This window comes from Pecten maximus, chromosome 19, assembly GCF_902652985.1.
Source record: "Pecten maximus chromosome 19, xPecMax1.1, whole genome shotgun sequence".
Taxonomy (NCBI): domain Eukaryota; kingdom Metazoa; phylum Mollusca; class Bivalvia; order Pectinida; family Pectinidae; genus Pecten; species Pecten maximus.
The window spans coordinates 8164400-8186200 of record NC_047033.1 but is presented as its reverse complement, the minus strand read 5'-3'; the positions used below and the strand labels follow the sequence as shown (position 1 = coordinate 8186200).

The 21801-nt window shown below is 35.6% G+C and overlaps 1 protein-coding gene across 1 annotated transcript; it reads right to left on the bottom strand.

The window, feature by feature from the left end:
* Window positions 1–1357: 1357 nt before the first annotated feature.
* LOC117317248 lies at window positions 1358–7869 on the bottom strand. Its single transcript, XM_033871978.1, has 6 exons — window positions 7047–7869; window positions 6199–6369; window positions 4554–4726; window positions 3692–3935; window positions 2736–2832; window positions 1358–2393 (listed from the first exon to the last, which is right to left on the bottom strand). Exons 1-6 carry the CDS (start codon window positions 7762–7764, stop codon window positions 1472–1474), a joined length of 2325 nt encoding a protein of 774 aa, XP_033727869.1. The 5' UTR covers window positions 7765–7869; the 3' UTR covers window positions 1358–1471.
* Between the last annotated feature and the right edge of the window lie 13932 nt (window positions 7870–21801).

Sequence of the window (21801 nt, the reverse complement as noted above, 5' to 3'; positions counted from 1 at the left end):
CATTCAGGCTTGGTTTCGCAGTATCAGAAGCCTTGGCTAACGAAGATGCACAGCCAGGTACAAGACATACATGTACTCTACCACATGGACATTCCAACCCACAGTCCGGATCCATGTTATGTACAAGAACCCGTGTATCTTTGCTTATTTGGAAAATTAACAGTAAAGCACTCGTACAATTATTTTTTTTTATTCCTGTATTTAAATTAGATATCCCGGAACATATATATACAAACAAATATTCGTACCTCGTCACAACGTTCTCTTCTAAAGTAAAAGAAAACTGAAGTATTATACCAAGGGAGGCTACTCCTATTAGAATCGCAGTAAAGACTATGGCCTGTCCTCTACGTGACGGTTGTGTCACGGTGGGCGAGACACTTTATCCCCATTTCGACTTGTCCTATACTGTTCAGTGAGGTAGATGTCAGCTGCTATAAAAGGATAAATCAAGCAAAGTTGTGCGAGTTATTAACTATTCTTCTGATAGAGAGTGTCTATCGAATCGTCAGTACATTTATATTGTGATATTATCAAAATAACAAGGCGCGTTACCGTGTCAAATCCATGTTTCCTCGGACACTCGAACATATATTAAAGAACATCTAAGATGGCTTGATGGCGGGAGAAACCATGCCACTACAGAGGAAATCCAAACATCTACTGTAAATACTTTTTTTAATTTGAAATTATAATTGATTTTTACAATGATAACGACTTTGACTTGAGTCATTGACTGTATTAAAATCCATACTTAAATATTTATTTGCAATAGTAGTCAGCATCAGTATAAATCAAATGACCCCGATCACTGGCATTGTGACCTTTTAATTGAAAAACAATAAAACCTTTTAAAACAATAATTTAACATTATTTCCTTTTTTTTTTATGCAAATACAAGTGTGATGACATCACCTATTTTAAATATGGATAATTACACATTTCTTTTCAAATGTGCCATGCACTTTTGCTACTTGATAAGCAAAAAATATCACCAATTTTCTATAGTGACGAAGTATTTAATTATCCCAAACGCTCCTTCACAGTTGAGTGACATCTTATAAAGCAAGACCTGTTAAAGTCTATCAGATTATTGTTGGAAAACATGCTGGACGGGATGACGCGAAATTTCGGAATAAATGGAAACCAATCTGAAGTCATAAGGATTTTTTGACAAAAACTACATACTTTCGTAAATGATCTGTTGAATATGGTTGGTTTGATAAGAATCTTATTAAATTTTCCGCCTGTTTAATACGTCACCTTATCAGTGCATTAAACAATGATTTTCAAAAAAAAAAAAAAAAAAAAGGAAAAACAAAAAAATAGATATATATGCCGCCATAACATAATCTCACAGTACCTCTTATGTATTGCACTGAAATATAAACAATCGCTTGTATTCTGAATGCAAATAGCATGTAATAAAACATGTAATAAATAATGCACATTGTCTTTTCTTTTTTTTCAGTTAGGGATTAGTATTAGTGAAACTAGAGAGTCCGATTTGATTTTCCACACGAAGAAGTCCGTCAGGGGAGATAACCACTATGCTGATTGGAACGGACCGGAAGTGATCTTGAATGAGCCGTATCATGGTTGATTGGACGCTCTCTTCGTTATTATTCCTGTTTATAGGAATTATTTTTATCTTAGCATCCCCAGCTATTGGTACTACAGACTCAGTTTCTTTTGTTTGCTTGTTGGGTTTTATTTCACGAGGTGTTGTGGAAGTCGGCGACGGAAGTGGTGTTGGTAGAAGGGGAATTCTGGGTATCGGAGGCACGGTGGCGACTGGCGCCAACGTTGGTTTTGGTGGAATTGTAATTATATTATTGTGCATCATATTTTTTACAGTCTCTACATCAGGCAATAAATTCACAGGTATACGATTGCTTGAGATTGGAATCCCAGGCTCAACTCCATGTATACCCGATTGACATAATTTTAAAGTTTCAAACAGAACTGACAGTCTTTCGTCCGGCGAAATATCAATACTTGATTCCAGCAACTTTTGGTTATCCCCCTTTAAGCAAGGATGAGATTTAGCAGCATTCGCGAGAGAATGGCAGCCGTCATTACAGATACGTCGGATTGTACAGTTCGCCAGAACCGCGGCAGTTTGAAAATCTCGTCTCAGTGTGCTGAAAAAGCTATTGAAGTCACAATCATTGACTATTCCAGTTGTTTCCAGCTTACAAAGAGGAATACTCCGGAAGCTGGTACAGGAAGTCGTCTCCCAGCTCTCCTTCGGATAGTAGAACAAGGTAGCAAGACAAATCTCGTCAGCCTCTCCGAAGCCCCACGAAACGTTGCCGCGCATGTTCATTGAATTGTATACACAGGACATGCGCAGACTGTCACCTGGTAATATCTGAATAGGATTCTGATGCCTGGGGAGAACAGAGTAATCTTTTGTTAGGAACAATATGTTAGTTCTGTTTCATATCTCATATTTTTGTTTTGTGTTTTTTATTCATTGATTAACTGCAAGATCTACCAATTATCAAGGAATCTCAAAGCAAGCTTAGTCCTAATACGAAATTAACACCACCAATCAGATAATCAAAGTTGTTGCTATATGCTATACCACTTTCTTTGAATTACATAATTTTCGTGACCTAACGATGTAGAGATGTATTAAATCATCAAATCAGTGCCGACATACATCGACAAAAATACAAGGAAAATCTCAACAGGTTTAAGTATTCGAATAAGATTAAAAATATACCAACCAGTATGCTTTTGGATCGTCATAGCTAAATGCATCTTCGTCGGTTATCAAACCCACGACTTCCCCGTTCCGTACAAGTTCGACTTTTTCTCTCCTGCCTAAAAAACAAAATTAATATTCTGATATTTTGAATCCCAGGAGTATAACTAAACAAGAGTATGGCAAGTTGTTTACGACCTATTAGCAGGTATTTCAAATTGAAGTAAACATCCACTGTACAAGAGTGATGCCTGCGTGTGGTGAGTTTTGTCTCCATTTGATGACGCAATGCCGATTGCATAGCAGGACATCTTTCCCATTGAAGCGAGCTGCCGAAGACACCTAGCATGCCATCCTTACCGGGTTACATTACACAATGTACACTGACAAGGACGAACCAGTTGTCCCACTCCAAAAATGCTGAGCACTAAACAGGTGTAGAAACTATCATTGTACAGACTATGGTATATCTCGGCCAGAGGACAGAATCCAGGGCCTTCCTAACAAGGACGAACGCTCAGCTAAAAGTGAGAGAGTGTCTAGGGAGATACTAGAAAGAAGTAGAATAGGAACAAGAGGAAATCAATGATCCCAAATTAAGTCGCTTCTTACAAACACAAATCAAATGCAATTGGGTTGGAAGGTACAACTTGCCCAACCTGTCGGACAGTAAAGTGAAATAAACAAATTTCAAACTTTCAACACACATATCCTTAAGTCATATTCTATTGGTTTCGAGGTATTGATAAAGATATAGATATTCTATATATAGCTTTTCATTCCGTCTTTGCCTAAGCCTATTTTGTCTATGTCCTTTTGCAGTTCCACATTCGGAAACTCAGCTTATCTAAACATATATTAATGTTGCAATACATATGGAATATTTGGGAATACGTTATTTGACATGCGCACGGCATAACATTAAAATGATATGTATGTAAACTCGTTTGTCCATCAACAATCAATTAAAATAATTACCTAGTAAATGCATATGGTTGAAGGCCATGCTTATGTAGATAGGTGATCTTATTTGCATGACCGTACATTCCCCAGGGCACGTGCTTGACACGGTGTATTCTGGCTGACCTGGTGGGATAGTGAAGTGAGTTGCTCGAAGAACCTTAGTTCCAATATCATACTGACGCAAGGAATTGGTATAATACATCGTCATGCCAGAACTATCCGTCATTCCGAACCTCCCGAACAGGTTCATCCAACGAACCTAAAATAAATCACAACTTGTGGTCATACATAATACAAATTGTTTACCTGTGACCTTCCAGTCTTCTGTACTTTACATATTGTGCGACAACATGCCGTGAAGCATCAAATCGCGACCTGAATATGCTTCATGCTGGTTATATTTTTAATTGTATTTATAGTGAAGCTAACAAATTACTGTATACCTGGTAATTTTCGCCCTCGTTTAATTTTCGCTATTTTCGCCTTTTGATGATAGGGCGAATTTAAAATGAAGGCGAAAATGTCAGGCCTGGTTGAATCAAATTAATAATTTTGTGAAGAGCGAATTTAAAACGGGGCGAATATGTTTTGTGTTGCTAAATGGCGAAAATAACCTGGGGCGAAAATTTCCAGGTATACAGTATCATCTTCTGGTCAAAATTTATGCGGCCGCCACAATCTGCAGAATCATGTTACACAGTGTATAGGGTTGATTTTTTAAGTATGGCAATTTGTGAACTTAATAAGAGAGAGAGAGAGAGAGAGAGAGAGAGAGAGAGAGAGAGAGAAAAAGAACCAATTTCATGCTGACAATGAAATTTAATTCCCAACGATATATATACAGTAGTTCAGAATTCAGTTCTCCAGATACTAGTACCTGTAGGATGATTTGTTTAAAACCAGTCCGGCCAATTCTGATTCCTCCTGATCTTGGAAAACAAATCCCCGGAATCGAACCCCCATATCCTCCAATGATATTCTGACATTCCCTCCTTGGCATCCCGTCACATGCGTACGGACGTAGCGTCACTGGGACTGTGGTGCCTTCGTCTGAGAAAAAAATACAGCTCCATATATTTGATAATAGTTGTTTCCCCCATTTCTTACGTATTTTTAAGAATTCGAATGTGTTGTAATCAGTTACATAGATATATGAAGTAAGATATTTATCTAATTAAACACGAACCGCGATTGAAAACTTTTTGTGAGCGTTGTGAAATCAATAAAGAGCGTTGTCGGCCGTTCATCTTTCGCCAATTCGCGAATTTGTGAAGTGAGACGGCAAAATGTCAAGATACATTTTCGCCCATAAAATACGAGGGCCGTACCATGATGGTATGCTTTTGCCGTGTTACTTGTGCTACTGAAGCTTCTGTGTTGTCAGTATCGACGTCATACCTGGAACAGCCCACAGTCTTATTAATGTTTGATTGTTACGAAGATCTCGTCTTCTACGCGGCGCGACGAGAAGAGAGAAAATGATACTGATCCTAGGAATGTAGCATTCATGTTGCTCATAAATTAGCGTTGTCATTTTGAGACATGGTTCTTTTACACAGTGTATTTGCATTCGTTGATCGCTTTCACGTCGAATACCCACGGCCGGTTGCACTACACTAAACTTGTCGTTGTGTAACTTAGCACACACATATGCATAAAGTGCAATCGACCGTTGGTACATATCCTTCCGCATATGTATGTTGAAGACTGCATTTCCGATTTGATGTGTATGGGTTCTTATTTCTAACGGCTGATTTACCGCTTTACTCTTCTAACATCCACAGTTATAGGATGAATATAAATGAGGATAAATTCTGAAGAATAATACACATATTCTGTAGATGGAATTGGAGGATATGCAGGTATTGGAAAATCATTACAATGCACCCAGCTGTCTCCTGAGGTTATTAGAACTGTTCTGATTTAAAAGATAAATAGGTTGTAGATTTAAAGGAACAGTAGATATGACTCCGTACATATAGTACCATTTCTCACCAATAAAAAAACTTTTGAGGAAAGCTCTTTCATTCAATAAGTCAAAACTTGACGATGATATGATTCTGAACATATACACAAAATAAACACACTGTACAGATACATGCCATACACATAAATAAAATGCCATTGATAATCTATAGAATATACTTTTAAAAATATATATAATTCAACAAGCTAACCTTCGCCGATGTCAAAATTCTATGAATATATACAAAATGCATACAAGTCATATATTCCAGCACTACAAAATACTAGTAACACATACAATGCCGTTTCAAATCTACAGAATAACTTTGAGATAAAGCTGTACACATGCAACAAGCGAACATTCACTGATGTCAAAACGCTATACACAAAATACATACCACAGTTATATCAATCATTCCCAATGCAACGATGCCGTTTCAAATCTATAAGATGTTTTTGAAAGAAATATTTTTTTTGGACAAGAAACTTTTATATATTCAAATGACATGGTCTAACTGGAACCAAATCTCTGTACATTATTCACATGTAATACATACCACAGCCGTACACAAACATCTGCTGTACAGCATCCCTATTGTCTATGACAGGAGTCCCTCCTATCAGGTGGAAGTCCCCGTTGACGGGAAGGTTGAACACCATACATACACCTGATTGGAAACGGGTGGGAATCTGGACTCGTGGCAGGCGTAACATCCAAGTACGGACATCTGATAAAGAAAAAGTCGTCATATAAGTGGAAATTACATAATACGTATTGAAGAGGATTTTTTTTGGAAATGGTATTGTCACCATCAATGGACAAATCCGTATGGGATATAGAGTCGAGCATGGCTATTACTCGTGGTGTTGCTGCCGATGGATCTATCATGGTTCTCGTTTTCAAAACACGGAATTGCTTGGAATTAACAATTGCGAAACAATTCATATCAACCTATATCAATCATGTTTGTTGGCCCGAGTGGAAGCGAGAGGGGTCTTACGGTTGGAAAAAAATCGGAAAACACGGGGAAAACCCACGTCATCGGCCAAGTGACCCCATACTTTTTAACGTCCGATCAGGGAATCGAACCCCGGTCGCTAGGTGAAAGGCAGGTGTGTTACCGCTGTGCCACCTGATTTGGATGATTGACATGAGTGATGTCGTTAATGAAACACGAGCTGAGTACCCGTTCGTAATGTTTGGTGTCATTTTGGTATTTAAAAAGACCTGTATTTTTCTATCCGATGAAATGCCCTAATTTTGATGATTTTGAGCTACAGACACTATTTTATATCAGATATATTCTCATGTGTGCTCTAAACTGTGTTAGATTAGTGAAATCAGATTATCCATGAGATGATTAACACAATTTAAAAGAATTTCTACTCAACATAAAATACTTACTTGGTCCGGTTAAACCAGGGCACGTAAAATTTGGTCTCATCACTCTCCTCAAGGTCCTAATAACAAACAAATTTGGGTCATTGCGGTTTGGCTCCCTCTGTGGAGTTGCTCGTACCTGCTGAACTCGAAATCTTGGCCTTCGATTAGCTGTATTTAACGTGATTTGTCTTTGGTTCGAATTTGTGATTCGTTGCTGGTTAGTAGCTGCTGATGTTTGAGTTTGTAAATTAAATCTTCGGAAAGGGTTTTGCCTTGGAGATGTATTACTTTGTGGAAATCCCATCACTGCACTTTGGTTTCGCGGAATCATTGGAAATGATGGTGAAGTATTTTGAAATCTAGGAAAATTTCTAGGTACATTTTGATTTTGTCTTATAAAAGGTCTTCGTGAAAATGGTATTCTTTGATTTTGTCGAGCAGGCGTGAACGCATTGGGCCTGCTCATTGTCCGGCCCAAAATCGCTGGTGAGGTATTTGGATTTTGAGAACGTTGTCTGGAAATTGAATTTCGTAATTGTAAAATATTCTGATTTCGAAATGGGAATTGTCTCCGTCGCAATGCGAGCGGTATGTTATTATTAAATGTTGGAAACCGTGAATTTCCATTATTGAGTGTATTTTGTGTTGCTGTGTTCGTATTTGATGTAGGAATAGTACTTCCGGTTCTGCTTTGGGCATTTGCTACGACGTTGTTGCTCGTCTGTGGCAAGGAAAGCATATTGTTTGTCTGTCTGTTTGGAACCGGAATGTTTACATTAGGGATAGTGACAATTGGAGGGAAAATGAGCGGATTTGAATTTGGAATCTGGATGTTTGTATTTGGATTAGGTGGAGTAGGTGTTACATGAGGAACATTGCCTGACAGACGGTTGGGTGAAGAATTAGCCGTATGGGGTCTATTCTGTAATGGCGGTACTGGATCTGTTCCACTTCGTGGCCGAGTTATTGGAGAATTATTTATTAAGCTAAAAGGGGATACCGAATCAGATGTTTGTCTGTGCTGAGTTCTCTGTGGAGATATAACATCCGGTGGGTGATTAATCGGTGGAGGATCAGGCGATTTAGGTTCATTTGGAGGTATATCGGCAAGACTGAAAGGACTAAAGAAACCGGATGGACTTTCATTCTGTGGATTGGCAATGCTAGGTGTCTCGGTAGTGGGAGTCACTTCGGGAGGCTTACGAACACGTTGATGAATAACTGATGGGATCGGTGGTGGTGGAGTCGGTGGAGGTGGTGTGGGGGCAGGTTCAATTTGGTTTACTCTTGGTTGTGGCTCTGGCCCCTGGTTCTGACGCAATGTCCTTCCAAGGAATTGAAAATTTGGTATATTAAACATTTCGCCGGGATTTCGTTCCTGATCGGGCAGTGGTGGGGGCTGAAATACTAAATTATTAAAGGGATCCAACTGTTGGGTGGGTTGCGCTGGCTGGCTTGGACAGGCAAACTGGGTCACTTCTCCATCAGTACAGGGGTTAACAGAGGAATCGCAAATACCTGAATCACAATATGATTAATTCAAATGAGAATGACTTACAACAATTAATAATTATACTTACTATGATACAATTTTTAGTCCTTTAATAACGTCAAGAACACCTTTATGCTATACAGTTGAGTTTGCAAGTCTGCATCAAAAAATGTACCATTTACATATGTGTAATTTTTCATCTTATCAATGCTTGTTTGTTTATTTCTGGGTTTATATCCCAGTGAACAGCAACGGTCATTTTGAAGCGGGGCCCCTTGTAGTAGTTGGTGACAACCTAACTGAACAACATACGTTAAGCCCGTCGCTTGCCATTCTGGGCAAAACAAACGGACACTGTAAGGAGGTGTCGAAACACTCACCTCGGATCTTCACTCGAGGTATGTGGTCGGCGCTCATAAATTATTCAATTATGTATAGACAGATAGGGTAAACAAATAATACGGAAAATTGTATAACTGCATATCATATTATAATTAAACTGTATAAATTAATGTGCTAATTTTGATTTAAAAAAAGTAATATCTTATGTCGACTTTATTGCAGGGGAAAATGATAAATGTTCCATCATTTTAATAAACTACCAGAGGAACGCCCACGGTATTCTGTAAACAAACACAATTTATTTATCAGATTCGAGTCATCGCTCAGCTTTAAAATATTGACAAATTAACGGGAAAAAAATGTGAGGGAATTTGATTACTCTTTCGAGAATCATTATGATTTCCAGAATATTAAACCATTTTTTTCGGAATTACGAAGTAACAAAAATCTAACGTTTAACATGTGAACGTTTTGTATGATTAAGTTGACAAATCATCGGTGGACCGAGTGATGTCGGAACACATCACTGAATAATGATGTGTGGTAAATAAAGATGTAAATTTTGACATTTTTACAAGAACGCCATTAATTCTACGGCCTAGACCGCTTCCTTAATTTCCCTTAGCCTGGTATGATGATAATATCCACTACCTCACTAATAACTTGTAATGTTCTCGTTCCAAAGATTCAGGGGAACATATGTACGGTATGCTAAGCATGCCAGTAGAAAAGGTTGTATATATTACATTATCTGTTCTATTTATCTACTCTACAGTATTTGATCACATAACTAATTAAAATACACGGACTAATTAGGCTTAAAATGTTAACAAATTATCTCGACCTTCAGGAGTTACCTATATGTGATGTGATCAGGAAACAGGTGTCATAGTGACCATAAATCAGATTTTCGTGGGAGTTGTTGGTAAGTGCTATATTATATGTTTAATACCATATGGGTTATTATATATTAATTTTATGCATACGAAGGACATTGACTTTAAAATATGGTTTGATTTAAAATTTTGGTTATTCAAAGATCAACGTATTCCTTAATATTTCAAAAATGACACTTTCGTCAGCTAACAACACGAAATTTTTTTTTTTTTTATTCCCGAAAATAATATTCAAAACATTAACAATAACATGCATTTTCATGATATATATATATGTGTGTAATTTGTAGCCGAGTTGAATATATAATGAACATAAAAATGGATCGGTATAGTGAAAGGCCCGAGACAAAGATCGTCTTTTTTGCAGATTTTATAAAAATGTCGATATTCCCGAACGTCATTTGCGTATAGGCCTTCTACTGTTTACATAAGCAGAATGTCTTTATTATCAATCTTTTGTCCACAATGTGACTGAATATTCACGATAAAAGCACATCAATTTTAAAATTACAAGTGGAACTACAAACACATTTTCAACACTGACATGCCAAAAACTGTTTTCATAAGCATGCTATACTAGTATTATTCATGAGTTTATATAATTACTTAAAATAATGGCATTGTACTAACAAAACATGTCATGCATCTATCTGCCTCTACAGACATGGAGACAAATACGAAAGGCATATCCCAGAAATTTAGTTTGATTAAGTTATATTTCCGCTGAAATAACCCGATATATGGTAACCATGCGACAGGTCTTGATAGATAGTAGATATGTTGTACTGTATCTTAAGAACATCGTAACCATCATTTATTTACAAAATCAAAGTAAATACTTGACTGCTTTGAAAATGAGAACGAAGCGCTTTAATTAAGATTAAATTGCATGCTAGTGAGCGTGTATAGGAATTTTGCTTTTTAGCGTTCTATGTTTTGTTTGTTATGTGTTGCTTTTTATTGTTTGTTTGCTTTTTTATGGTAATTTTTCTTATGCTTAAATAGGGTCAATACAAGTTAATGTACTACAAAATATCATTTAAGGTTCAAAACATATTTCTTTTAAAAATTATGATACATACTGTAGCTACTTTTCTTGCATGTCGTGTTTGATGACCAAAACACGTTAGTTACAAAAAGCAACAACGACAACAATAAGACAAATGAAAATATTGATTATAAAGTACATACCCGGATGTGACTGAGGAAGTGGCAAAGTGTCTCCACTTCCGGGAGTCCATTCACACCAAGGATCACTTAGCTCTTCTCCATTTCTCCGCCCGTCATTGTCGGAGTCCATTTGGCACAGACCGTATGTCCAATTCTGAGAAGTGTAAAATAAATTGCTATATCATCAACTGTATTACCTAAAATGTACTATTATATTTTACATAATATTCACAACTAGACTATTACAAGATTGTTAATTTAAAAGTGCTTTATCGCCGACATTATACACATGCACTGCTTCTCACAAAATGTATCAAACTAACACGGCATAATAAGATTAATTACAATGTATTTATCGAATGCTTGCTTTTAGGACCAACGATTACGTACAAAATATAGAGGCGAAGCAACTAGTTATTTACTTTAAATCAATTTAATTGATTTAAAATGAAATGACAGAGGGTGGCAATAACGCTTCATTTGCTATTGTATAGGAAATAACGCTTCATTTGCTATTGTATATCAATACACAGCAGTTTATTCTTATTTTTAACAGATAATGATTACTTTTAGTCGGTAAAGAAGCCTTTTAAAGCCTCAATATCAATGATATACCGTTACATGGTGTGGTACGTGTTATCTAGTGTTTGTTTTACATAAAGCATTGTATATGACGGCATATACCAGGACCCAATTGTTCAAAATGTGATTAGCTTAATCACTCGATTTCTTCTTTACTGCAAAACCTACATGGGTATATTCCTTAGTTATGACAGAAAGGATGAGGTGGAAGACTGCTATAGAGCCTTATAAAAATCCAGTTAGTTTAACAAGAAATGATTAATCAAGATTTTTGAATTGTTGTTAAAGTGCGATTACCCTTTCACCTTTTGAACAAGTGGGCCTAACTTTCCTTGAGTTTGATCCAAACATTATCATAGTACTGTACTCTATCAGGGCCCAGTTGTTCAATAGGTGATCAGGTTAATCAAAGTTCACGAACAAGTTTAAAATCCCTATAAAATAATTTCTGCTAAAGCTTACGGAACAAAATGTTATGAAACAATAATACTTATCAGTCTCTTTGAACCTGCTTAGTTTAAGGAATTTACATATTCAGGTTATGAATTAAGGAGAGATTAGTTTTTTTCATTAATAAAGCGATCAAGCTTATCACTTTTTGAACAACTAGCCCGGGTATGCATAGAAATTGAAAAAAAGTACACTATATTTGATATAATCATTATGAAGTAGTGCATATAAGCTTCACAATTGTTAAATGTTAAATAAATTGGTTCCGGATTTCAAATTTCCGGATTTTCCGAATGTGTGTTTACCGAAAATATTGTTTTCCTTACAGAGAAAATTCGTGCCTTTACAGTGCGGAAAACTGGTTCTGTCTTTGAGATAGAGATAATTTATTTCAAAAGGGTTTCAGAAAACCTTGTGAAGAGAATTGTGTCATTTTTGAGTCAATTATGATATGTTGCAATTTCTAAGGTATTCACAGGTCAGGTAAACATAGAAAAAATAAGTTTACTTATCCTTCAGAGCTGTATTAAAATTTCAAATGTTGTATAGATGTGTGTTTATTTTCGCGCTATATTTAATGACTGCGAATATAGCGAAATTAAATTCACCCGCGAATATAAGCAACTATACAGTAATCAATTTGGCGAAAAATTCAAATTGGAATAATATTGACTACGTACGCATATTCTGAGCTGTTGCCAAAATTAATTTCAAACGTCAACACTAAAATTCTATCTTTTGTATTTTGAAAATCAAATTTCAGAGAACATTCAAATTAATTTAATAAATGTATTAACAAAAGTTTTTTCGCAATGAAGGAGATTAAATAAAGTTTATATTGATAAATACGAAAACATACGTGTATGTTAACAATACATATATATTTATTATTCTCTTTAACTTAATATGTCACAACAAATCGGAAGAACAGATGTAATGTAAACATGTTCTTGTAAATTGATCCAGTATTCAAAATGTACCAATTTGACTTTTTGATTAAATAAGGGTTAATACCCCTTCCCTTAATTGTTAGATCATTGATGAAGTCCATTTCTACACTTTTAACGTCAATCATCATAGACAAGTTCCTGAGGGAGAAAACAGCTGTTTGGTTCAGTATTATATTCACAATACATCAATTATTGTACATAATAATACTTAATTGATATTCAAGGTTTCCACCTGTGTTTTGTAAAACCCTTAATCTATTAATTATAGGGTCATATATCACCACAATAAGAAAGTTAATGGGTCAGCACCTTTACACCACATCTGTGGTATGTGTCCGTACGCTGGCTGTGTTATGCATATATTATATATCATATTGTGCCACCGTTACACATACATCATATATAGACGTGCTCTGTAAAAATAATTCCATAATCTAGTATAAGTCGGTTGTCACTCATGATATCACTTGTAATATATATATATGTATTTGGTCATTTTAAAACTAATCATGTAATCAGTCCTATTCAATAGATACAATTGTGTTTGGGAATGCAAATACATTGAATAGACTGACATTGCTCTTTGTTATCAGATGTTACAACGGATATTTTGCTTTAAAGTACAGTCGTGAAAATATATGAGAACGTTGAGTGATAGTTTAATATGTGAGCTAGGATATTTTTTTAGCTTGATTTTATCATTTATCAAAATTGTTTAAAGTACATCTCGTCCTTTCCTGTCTGTGAGGTTATTTATTGTTTAAGATAAAAATACATTTATCAGCTAACAGCCATTTGTTTCTTTAATAGTTTGCATATATCAATCAAAAGAATAAAAAAAGATATGGGAGGTGATGCTATTCTCAAAATGTCCATAACGTATACAGTAAAATAACTACTAAATTCTTCTCATACTAAATGTCTCTATTATATTGTAAAATATTCGATTATCATACGCCAAAGTAGTAATGAATCATCTTAAGGTGTATATCTAATTGTGGTAAGGTTGGTATAGAGCATTGCGTCTATACCTCAGTGAAGGAAAAATAAATTGGATACTGATGAATATTGGCAAGTTATACATTTTGTATTTTAGAGTTCAAAACATTTTACGAAATATATGTTGATTAGTGTAAATAAATGATTATATACTGTACACAAATTTTACAGCAACTAAAGTTGTTTTGAATGCAACAACAATTAAATTACAAGATGACAATATTGATATACATGAATGTTCAAGAATATTTAACAGACATACCTTGCCGTGTCGTAGAAAATCCCTTCCAAACGGATTGAGGGGACCAGCCCCGTAAACACTTTCATGACCGACGCCATTCCATGTAATTGACGGATTGCACGGATTCAAAACATGACGTCCATTTGGAATTGAATCTTTAAACGATGGAAACAGTAGCCTGTATTGAATTTGAGTAAGTATAAGCAATGTCTGAATTAAGTTAACAAATTCCATGGTCGAAATCCAAGTTTAGATAAATCCTAGAAGCGGGATAAAATTTGATATCTCACGAAGGGCAGCCATGATGTTGGATACGAGTTGTAGACGTTACAGAATCCTATCACGGAATTTAAATGTCACATGACATGATTTATTGATGAATACAGTTCCCACCTAGTGATATGTAAATGTCCTTAATTAGATCCTATTATGTCGTCAGTATTTTATTGTTTTATTATAGCCTAGACGTGCATGCAGGTATTTAAGCCAATAAGATCAATTTCTCTGTGTGGTTTATTCTGTGTTGTAGTTTTATGTTCATCCTACCATTCGGTTTCAGAGATGACACAGCATAACAAGTTGTCACTGTAGAGCAAAACATCAATGGATCCTATAACATGTTAGTGACTACAGAGTGGTCGTATTATGACAGGTAAGTATCGAATGGCTGGTTGTATAACTAATATCAAGTGGTCATTTTCTCAATAGTAAGAATTAAGAGATGGTTTTATTGATAATTAACAAGTATCGGGAGGGGTTCTATTTATTAGTCAGTAAAGAATGGATGGCTTTTTATAAATTATCGAGTGGTCGTAATTTAATTAGTAACTATCGAATGGTTGGCTTTATAATGAGAACGAATCGAGTGGTCGTTTTCTAATTAGTAAATATCAAATGGTTGGCTTTATAATAAGGAAGTATCGAGTGGTCGTTTTCTAATTAGTAAGTATCAAATGGTTGGCTTTATAATAAGGAAGTGTCGAGTGGTCGTTTTCTAATTAGTAAGTATATCAAATGGTTGGCTTTATAATAAGGAAGTATCGAGTGGTCGTTTTCTAATTAGTAAATATGAAATGGTTGGCTTTATAATAAGGAAGTATCGAATGGTCGTTTTCTAATTAGTAAATATCTAGTGGTCGTAATTTAATTAGTAAGTATCGAATGGTTGGCTTTCTAATTAGTAAGTATCTAGTGGTCGTTTTCTAATTAGTAACTATATCGACTGGTTGGCTTTATAATAAGAAAGTATCAAGTGGTCGTTTTCTAATATAATAAGAAAGTATCGAGTGGTCGTTTTCTAATTAGTAACTATCGAATAGTTGGCTTTATATTGAGAAATTATAGAGTGGTCGTTTTCTAATTAGTAACTATATCGAATGGTTGGCTTTATAATTGAGAAAGTATCGAGCGGTCGTTTTCTAATTAGTAACTACATGTATATCGAATGGTTGGCTGATTATAGAATCTGTAAGCCGAGTCTCGGTTTTATGGTCAATGTGCTGTTGACGTTAACTAATCTGTAAATTGATTGACAGTTATAGATTCAGTGTGGTATTGAAGTTATATAATCTTTAAGATAAGTGACGGTTTTAGTCATTGTAATATTAGTCATACAATCGGTACGCTGTGTCGCAGTTTTATGTGTTGAAGTTAAATAATCTGTAAGGAGGGGCGGGTGGTTCCATAACCAAGAAGAGGTGATTTTGTCACAGTGGGAGTTTTATATATAATATAAAATGTATGTAAACAGTGAATGGTGGCTAATTAAAAGTGATCATTGTTTAAGTCGTTTATGCTAGTGGTGGTTTTAATGTTTTGTAAACTACTTAATAACTTGTAGAGTAGCGATTACACCAAGCACGCCGGATTTCCTGAATGAAATCTTTAAATTACATTTTTGGTTATTTTAATTTTCTAACGCAATATGGTTTTCCATGTTAACGTTGCAAAATATCGATAAAATGTTCAAAAAACGCAGAAGCCTGCATTCACCTACACGTCGTAAAATGTCGATTTCATGACGTACCAGATGTCAACGTGAACGTGTAGCCCACATAAACAAGCACAAATGTCTTAACCTCTCCGTATTGCCTTTGTTGCTTCCTTTGCAGGACATTTAAAATGTCTGCCACATACCTTAATGCATCGCTTGTTTGGTGTATGGTGTGTACAGAAGACCTGGACAATCTAAATAGGAGGCCAAGAGGGCCTGTATCGCTCACCTGGCCGTGCTTGTTCAATTTGTCAATAACTTTATTTGCTGATGTCCAACAACGCTATATATGGTTATGAGATGGGAATCTCATCTGCTGCAAAGATATAACACAGAACTCCTTAGCGCTGGGGAAAGACAACAGGGACTATTTTTGCAACATGATTGTGTTCATCTCTTGGGGCCCAAAATATACTGTACATGTATATGATTAAAGGGTTGCGATTTCAAAATATAATTATGAACCTAAATTCCCAAGGGTTGGGAAAGACCACTAGGCCTACATTTACAGCAGGATCGTTTTTATTCCTTGATGCCCAACAATGCTATATATGGTCATAGGGTGGACACCTCAAAGGTTTCAAAAACATAATCAAGCAACTAAGTCATTAGGAGTGGAAAATAACCCAGTGCCTACCTGGCTGCCCAACAGTCCTATACATGGCTATGATGTGGGGGTTGTAATTACGTTGAAGATATAACAAAGAATCTAAGCCACAAGAGGTGGAGAAAAAACCCACGGGGCTGATTTTAACAATTCCAGATTGAGATGTCAAAGCTACATGTGTATCTCCCACAAAGCTTTTGAAAGGAAGTGGGTTTTTTTTAAATGAAAAATTGAACTTTGACCTCTGTGCGTGGCCCCCATTTATTGACAAAAGGACCTGATTTAAACATTTAATTTCCACATATTTACATAGGACTTGCTATAAATGAAATATAACAACTATCTAGCTTATATATATATTTTTTTATCTTTTTAAAGATTCGTCTCAATTATCCATTTTAGTCAATAGGATGTTTAAAAAAACAAATCTGAACCCCGTTCTGCCAACAATGCTTCAGGCCAAATTTGGTCAAAATTCCTTTGCAAGAAGTCGTTGAAAGACAAGGTTGACGACGGACGCTGCGCGCATGGCAGTTGATTTAAGAATGTTCTTATTTTTGATATTTAATACATGTATATAATCACAAAATGACTGGGCGGTATTAACAAAGCCCTGTTGGTTGATATTATAAACATCAATTTGTTATATTTAATCAAAAATCCGATGCCAGGAAATACTCATTTCAATTCTCTATTTCTTATATCAGGTGATATATATATAAAGGTTGCTTTGACACTTCACGAGATAACAAGAGGCCCATGGGCCTTAACGGACAACAGAGTACACGTATTTACGCTCAGTAGCAATACAGTGGATGACATCAGATGGGATTGTGCAATACTGCAATACTGCACGTTTTCTTTGGCGCCATCTTGGATGAGTGAGCAAGTCGAAAATAACAATACTAGGTCAGGATCGTCTCAGTATCAGCTCAGGCATGCTTGAGCTCTCATACTAGTGGCTGTTCAGATGTATGAAAAAATATTGTTCAGGAATACCATGATTGTGCAATCATGTAACAAAATGGCCGTCGTAGTTGTCATGTCAAAGATCCCTCGAGGCCGAAAAATAGCATTTTTTCTAAATTTTCCCGTAACATCCCTACCAATTTCCAGCTTGATTTTCCACCCGGTAATCTAAAGGGTTTTTTTAAATCGCAAATGGATATACTATATTCAGCAATAGTTAAATGTCTATATACATGTATATAAATATTAATTTCTCGACATGTATTCAGCGTTCAACATTTAGTTTTGTACGATGCACGTGCACAGGATACCTCTGATCCTGATAATTTGCTAGGCAGTCTCATTAGATGTATATCAATTAACAAGAGGGTCCGAGGGTCCGAGTCGCGTATCTGACCTTTCTAGTGACCATGTCAAATAGTCTTATAAAAAGCTATACTGTCAGAGACATATATAGAGTATATATATGTCTCTGATACTGCATGTTTTCCCATTTGTCAAAATCAATCCATCAATTCGTACAGAAGAATAACGTCTTTGAAATATCATCTAAATCTTGATCTTTCGTTACAACTTTCATCAAAGTGCAATCAGCCGTTCAGAACATGTAGCAATTTCGAGGATAAGTTGATGAACGCCGGACGACGCGCCATGCAAGCTTACCTGTGATTTAGATCAGGTGACCAATAAACAAGGCAATGTTAATGATGTAATGGTTTTTAATAATACAACTTAAATTACAGGAAGCCTAGGCCTTCGACCTTATATACTGTGAATCCCATATATTTCGCGAGAAATTTATTTTCTCAAAACAAATAGCATGGAGACTACATGGTAAACCGGAATCCACAAAAACCAACATGAATATATAAATGAAACGCATGTGAAAATATAATTTCGCGAAATATAAATGAATTGAAGTATTTGTTTGTATTTTGTTTTACATATGTACACATTATATCCTTGTGGTGACTTTGATTTCGGACCAAAATGTGGTCTTCGTTTGTATATTGTACGTCTGCCCAGCCTTCGGTCTACTGATAGGTTCTAAAATTTTCTCAGTATAAATCAATTATTGGATGTCCGAACATTTACATGCTGACTGCTCGTCTAAATGTCATGGATTAAACAGTGGATATTTTAGCGGGATCCTCAAAATAGATTTTGATTATCAAACAGTCCATACTTTTATCTATTTTCTTTATTTTCGTGGTATACAAAAAGATTGCGCTGAAAATATCAAATCTGCTGTGTCAAATTTACTTAATGAGCATAGGAAAATGAAAGTTCCATCAGCTATTTCGACCGCTAAGGCCTCAAAGTCACGTGATCAGGCAAACCAAATCACATTTACCATAAAGGGATACTATCATAATAGTTATAATGATCCACATTGGTAATCAATACTCTTTTTTCAGTGAAAAACATCCGCATGGAGGAAGCTGAAAGACCAGTCAGACGTACAATATATCTGGACATCATCACAAACTTTTGGTGTATACTAAAGAGTCGAGTATCATTCCTCCAGCAAACATTACCAAACTATACTTAGATTGTTGCTACAAAAAAGGTATGTACAATCTACCGCTCCTATGATGTTCCAGAGTCTCATTCAGGTTAAATTATCCATGAAAAATATCAATACATGACAAAAATCATTAAAATAATCTTTGTGCCAGAACACTTCTTTCAATGAACATTTACGTCTAGTCTTTTAATTAAGATGAGATGGCACTATTTCGTAACAATTACCATTGTTATAAGTGAGATGAGATTTCACTGTGACCTTTCGTAACAAGTATCTAAGTATAGTTTGAAACTGATATAGAAGGTCGTCTATTTTATTGTCTAATAGCATAAACAGGTGAAAACACAATGTCGTACGTAACACATTAAAAAGGAAAACAGATACGAGCTACATAGTCTAATGTAATAGCAAAGCACAACTATGTGGGACAGATGTAGGCTGGTCCAGGCATGGACATCACAATTTCAAATAACGAAAAAATGACAGGAACAATATTGTTAACCCCCCCCTAAAAATCTATATTTTTGTTCATATTTTGCCCTCGTTTATTAGATTTTTAGTGGACGTTTTTCTTTTAATTGATACAGTTTGCTCACATATTCCATTGGTTTTTTTATCAATGGAAAATGATTACATTTACGTCACGTGGAGTTGGTGTTCTATTCCATGGTAACTATTTTTTGGTTAATACAATTATCCTATTTATCCTTTTAAACCGTTTATCAATGGACATACAGGCAACATACAGAAAAAGCATCTATATACTATGTAAAATGCATCTCGGCTTTTGTAATAACTTAATCATCTCATGAAATGTGTGTAGGTAAAATATTACTTTCTGGGAATAACTATAATCTATGTTTCATATACACTGGACTAGCCTATACATGTCTATGCTAGCCTTTTAGTCTTGTATTTAAGATGCCTTATTTTATTTATATTTTTTATGTAATGTTTATAATATAATAAAGCATCGAGTCATTGAAAAAAATGTATCAATTGATAACAATCATTTGCAGTAATAGCATGTCGGATATAAACTTTACACCACGTAAAACTAGAATTGGATCATTCACTAAGCTAAATTCCTATATGGTCGTAAATTGCATAATTATTTGCACAACAGATGATTATATATATAATTTTTCAATGAACGATTTCAAAACAGCTTCCAAATGTGTCAAAATTCCATGATATGGCTCATTTAGACTTCACCTTTTGGCAATTCAAAATGGCAGCCATATATATTATTTAAGTTCAATTTTCAGATCAAAAGTGTAATACTGTGCAAACAGTTACATTCTAAGAACATCATTGCTTACAACGTAATCAACAACAAACAATGGTTTCGTTTTGATAATTTGGAATTTTCAAAATTGTCCATTCAAAGCAGTCAAGATTCCACAGGTACTAGATCTTTAAATACTGAAAATGATGATATGAAATGCATTTTGTTTGTCCTAAATAGCAGTGATATGGATGGAATGAGCTCAGACAAAGATGAAAATCTAATTACACCATATTCAACATCACACAAATACATATTTGCCATTGAAGTCATATTGGTATGTACTAAGAAATGAAAGGAATTTAAGGAAATATTATGCCTGCCTAACTCGCCCTAATTAACATGATACTCACTCTTGATAGCTAGGCTGGAAGCATACTTGGGTTCTATATACAAGAGGCCCAATGGGCCTGTCTCGCTCACCTGGCTCTACAGCAACTTTGAAGTTGGTTGAGGTCATTTCTACAGATACTATGCTGATTACTTCTTTATTCAAATATCAGAGTAGGCTAGGTTTATTCATATTAATAAATTTTCTAGTCCTTTATTCCAGCATTCTATTGGCCTAATATCAGGTCTCAAAGGCTCTTGGCTATCGCAAAATTATTAGTTACAGATTTAAGCCGATTTCACCCCTGTGACCTTGAATGTAGGTCAAGGTCATTCATTTGAACAAACTTGGTAGCCCTTCACCCCAGCATGCTTAAAGCCTAATATCAAGTCCCTGGGCCTCTTGGTTATTGCGAAGAAGTTGTTTGAAGATTATAGCCTATTTCACCAATGTGACCTTGAATGAAGGTCAAGGTCATTTATTTGAACAAACTTGGTAGCCCTTCACCCCAGCATGCTACAGGCCCAATATCAAGTCCCTGGGCCTCTTGGTTATTGAGAAGAAGTTGTTTGAAGATTATAGCCTATTTGCCCAATGTGACCTTGAATGAAGGTCAAGGTCATTTATTTGAACAAACTTGGTAGCCCTTGATCCCAGCATGCTACAGCCTAATATCAAGTCCCTGGGCCTCTTGGTTATTGAGAAGAAGTCATTTGAAGATTATAGCCTATTTCATCTCTGTGACCTTGAATAAAGGTCAAGGTCATTTATTTGAACAAACTTGGTAGCCCTTCACCCCAGCATGCTACAGGCCCAATATCAAGTCCCTCGGCCTCTTGGTTATTGCGAAGAAGTTGTTTGAAGATTATAGCCTATTTCACCCATGTGACCTTGAATAAAGGTCAAGGTCATTTCTTTGAACAAACGTGGTAGCCCTT

Bases quoted from the DNA above. Each gene is read 5' to 3' on its own strand.
- LOC117317248 (XM_033871978.1), bottom strand. From the start codon at position 7,764: ATGCTTTCCTTGCCACAGACGAGCAACAACGTCGTAGCAAATGCCCAA. The intron at 4,727-6,198 runs GTATGTATTACA...TTTTTTTCTCAG, and splicing joins GATGTTTGTGTACGGCTGTG to ACGAAGGCACCACAGTCCCA. The intron at 2,833-3,691 runs GTAATTATTTTA...TTTGTTTTTTAG, and splicing joins CAACCATATGCATTTACTAG to GCAGGAGAGAAAAAGTCGAA.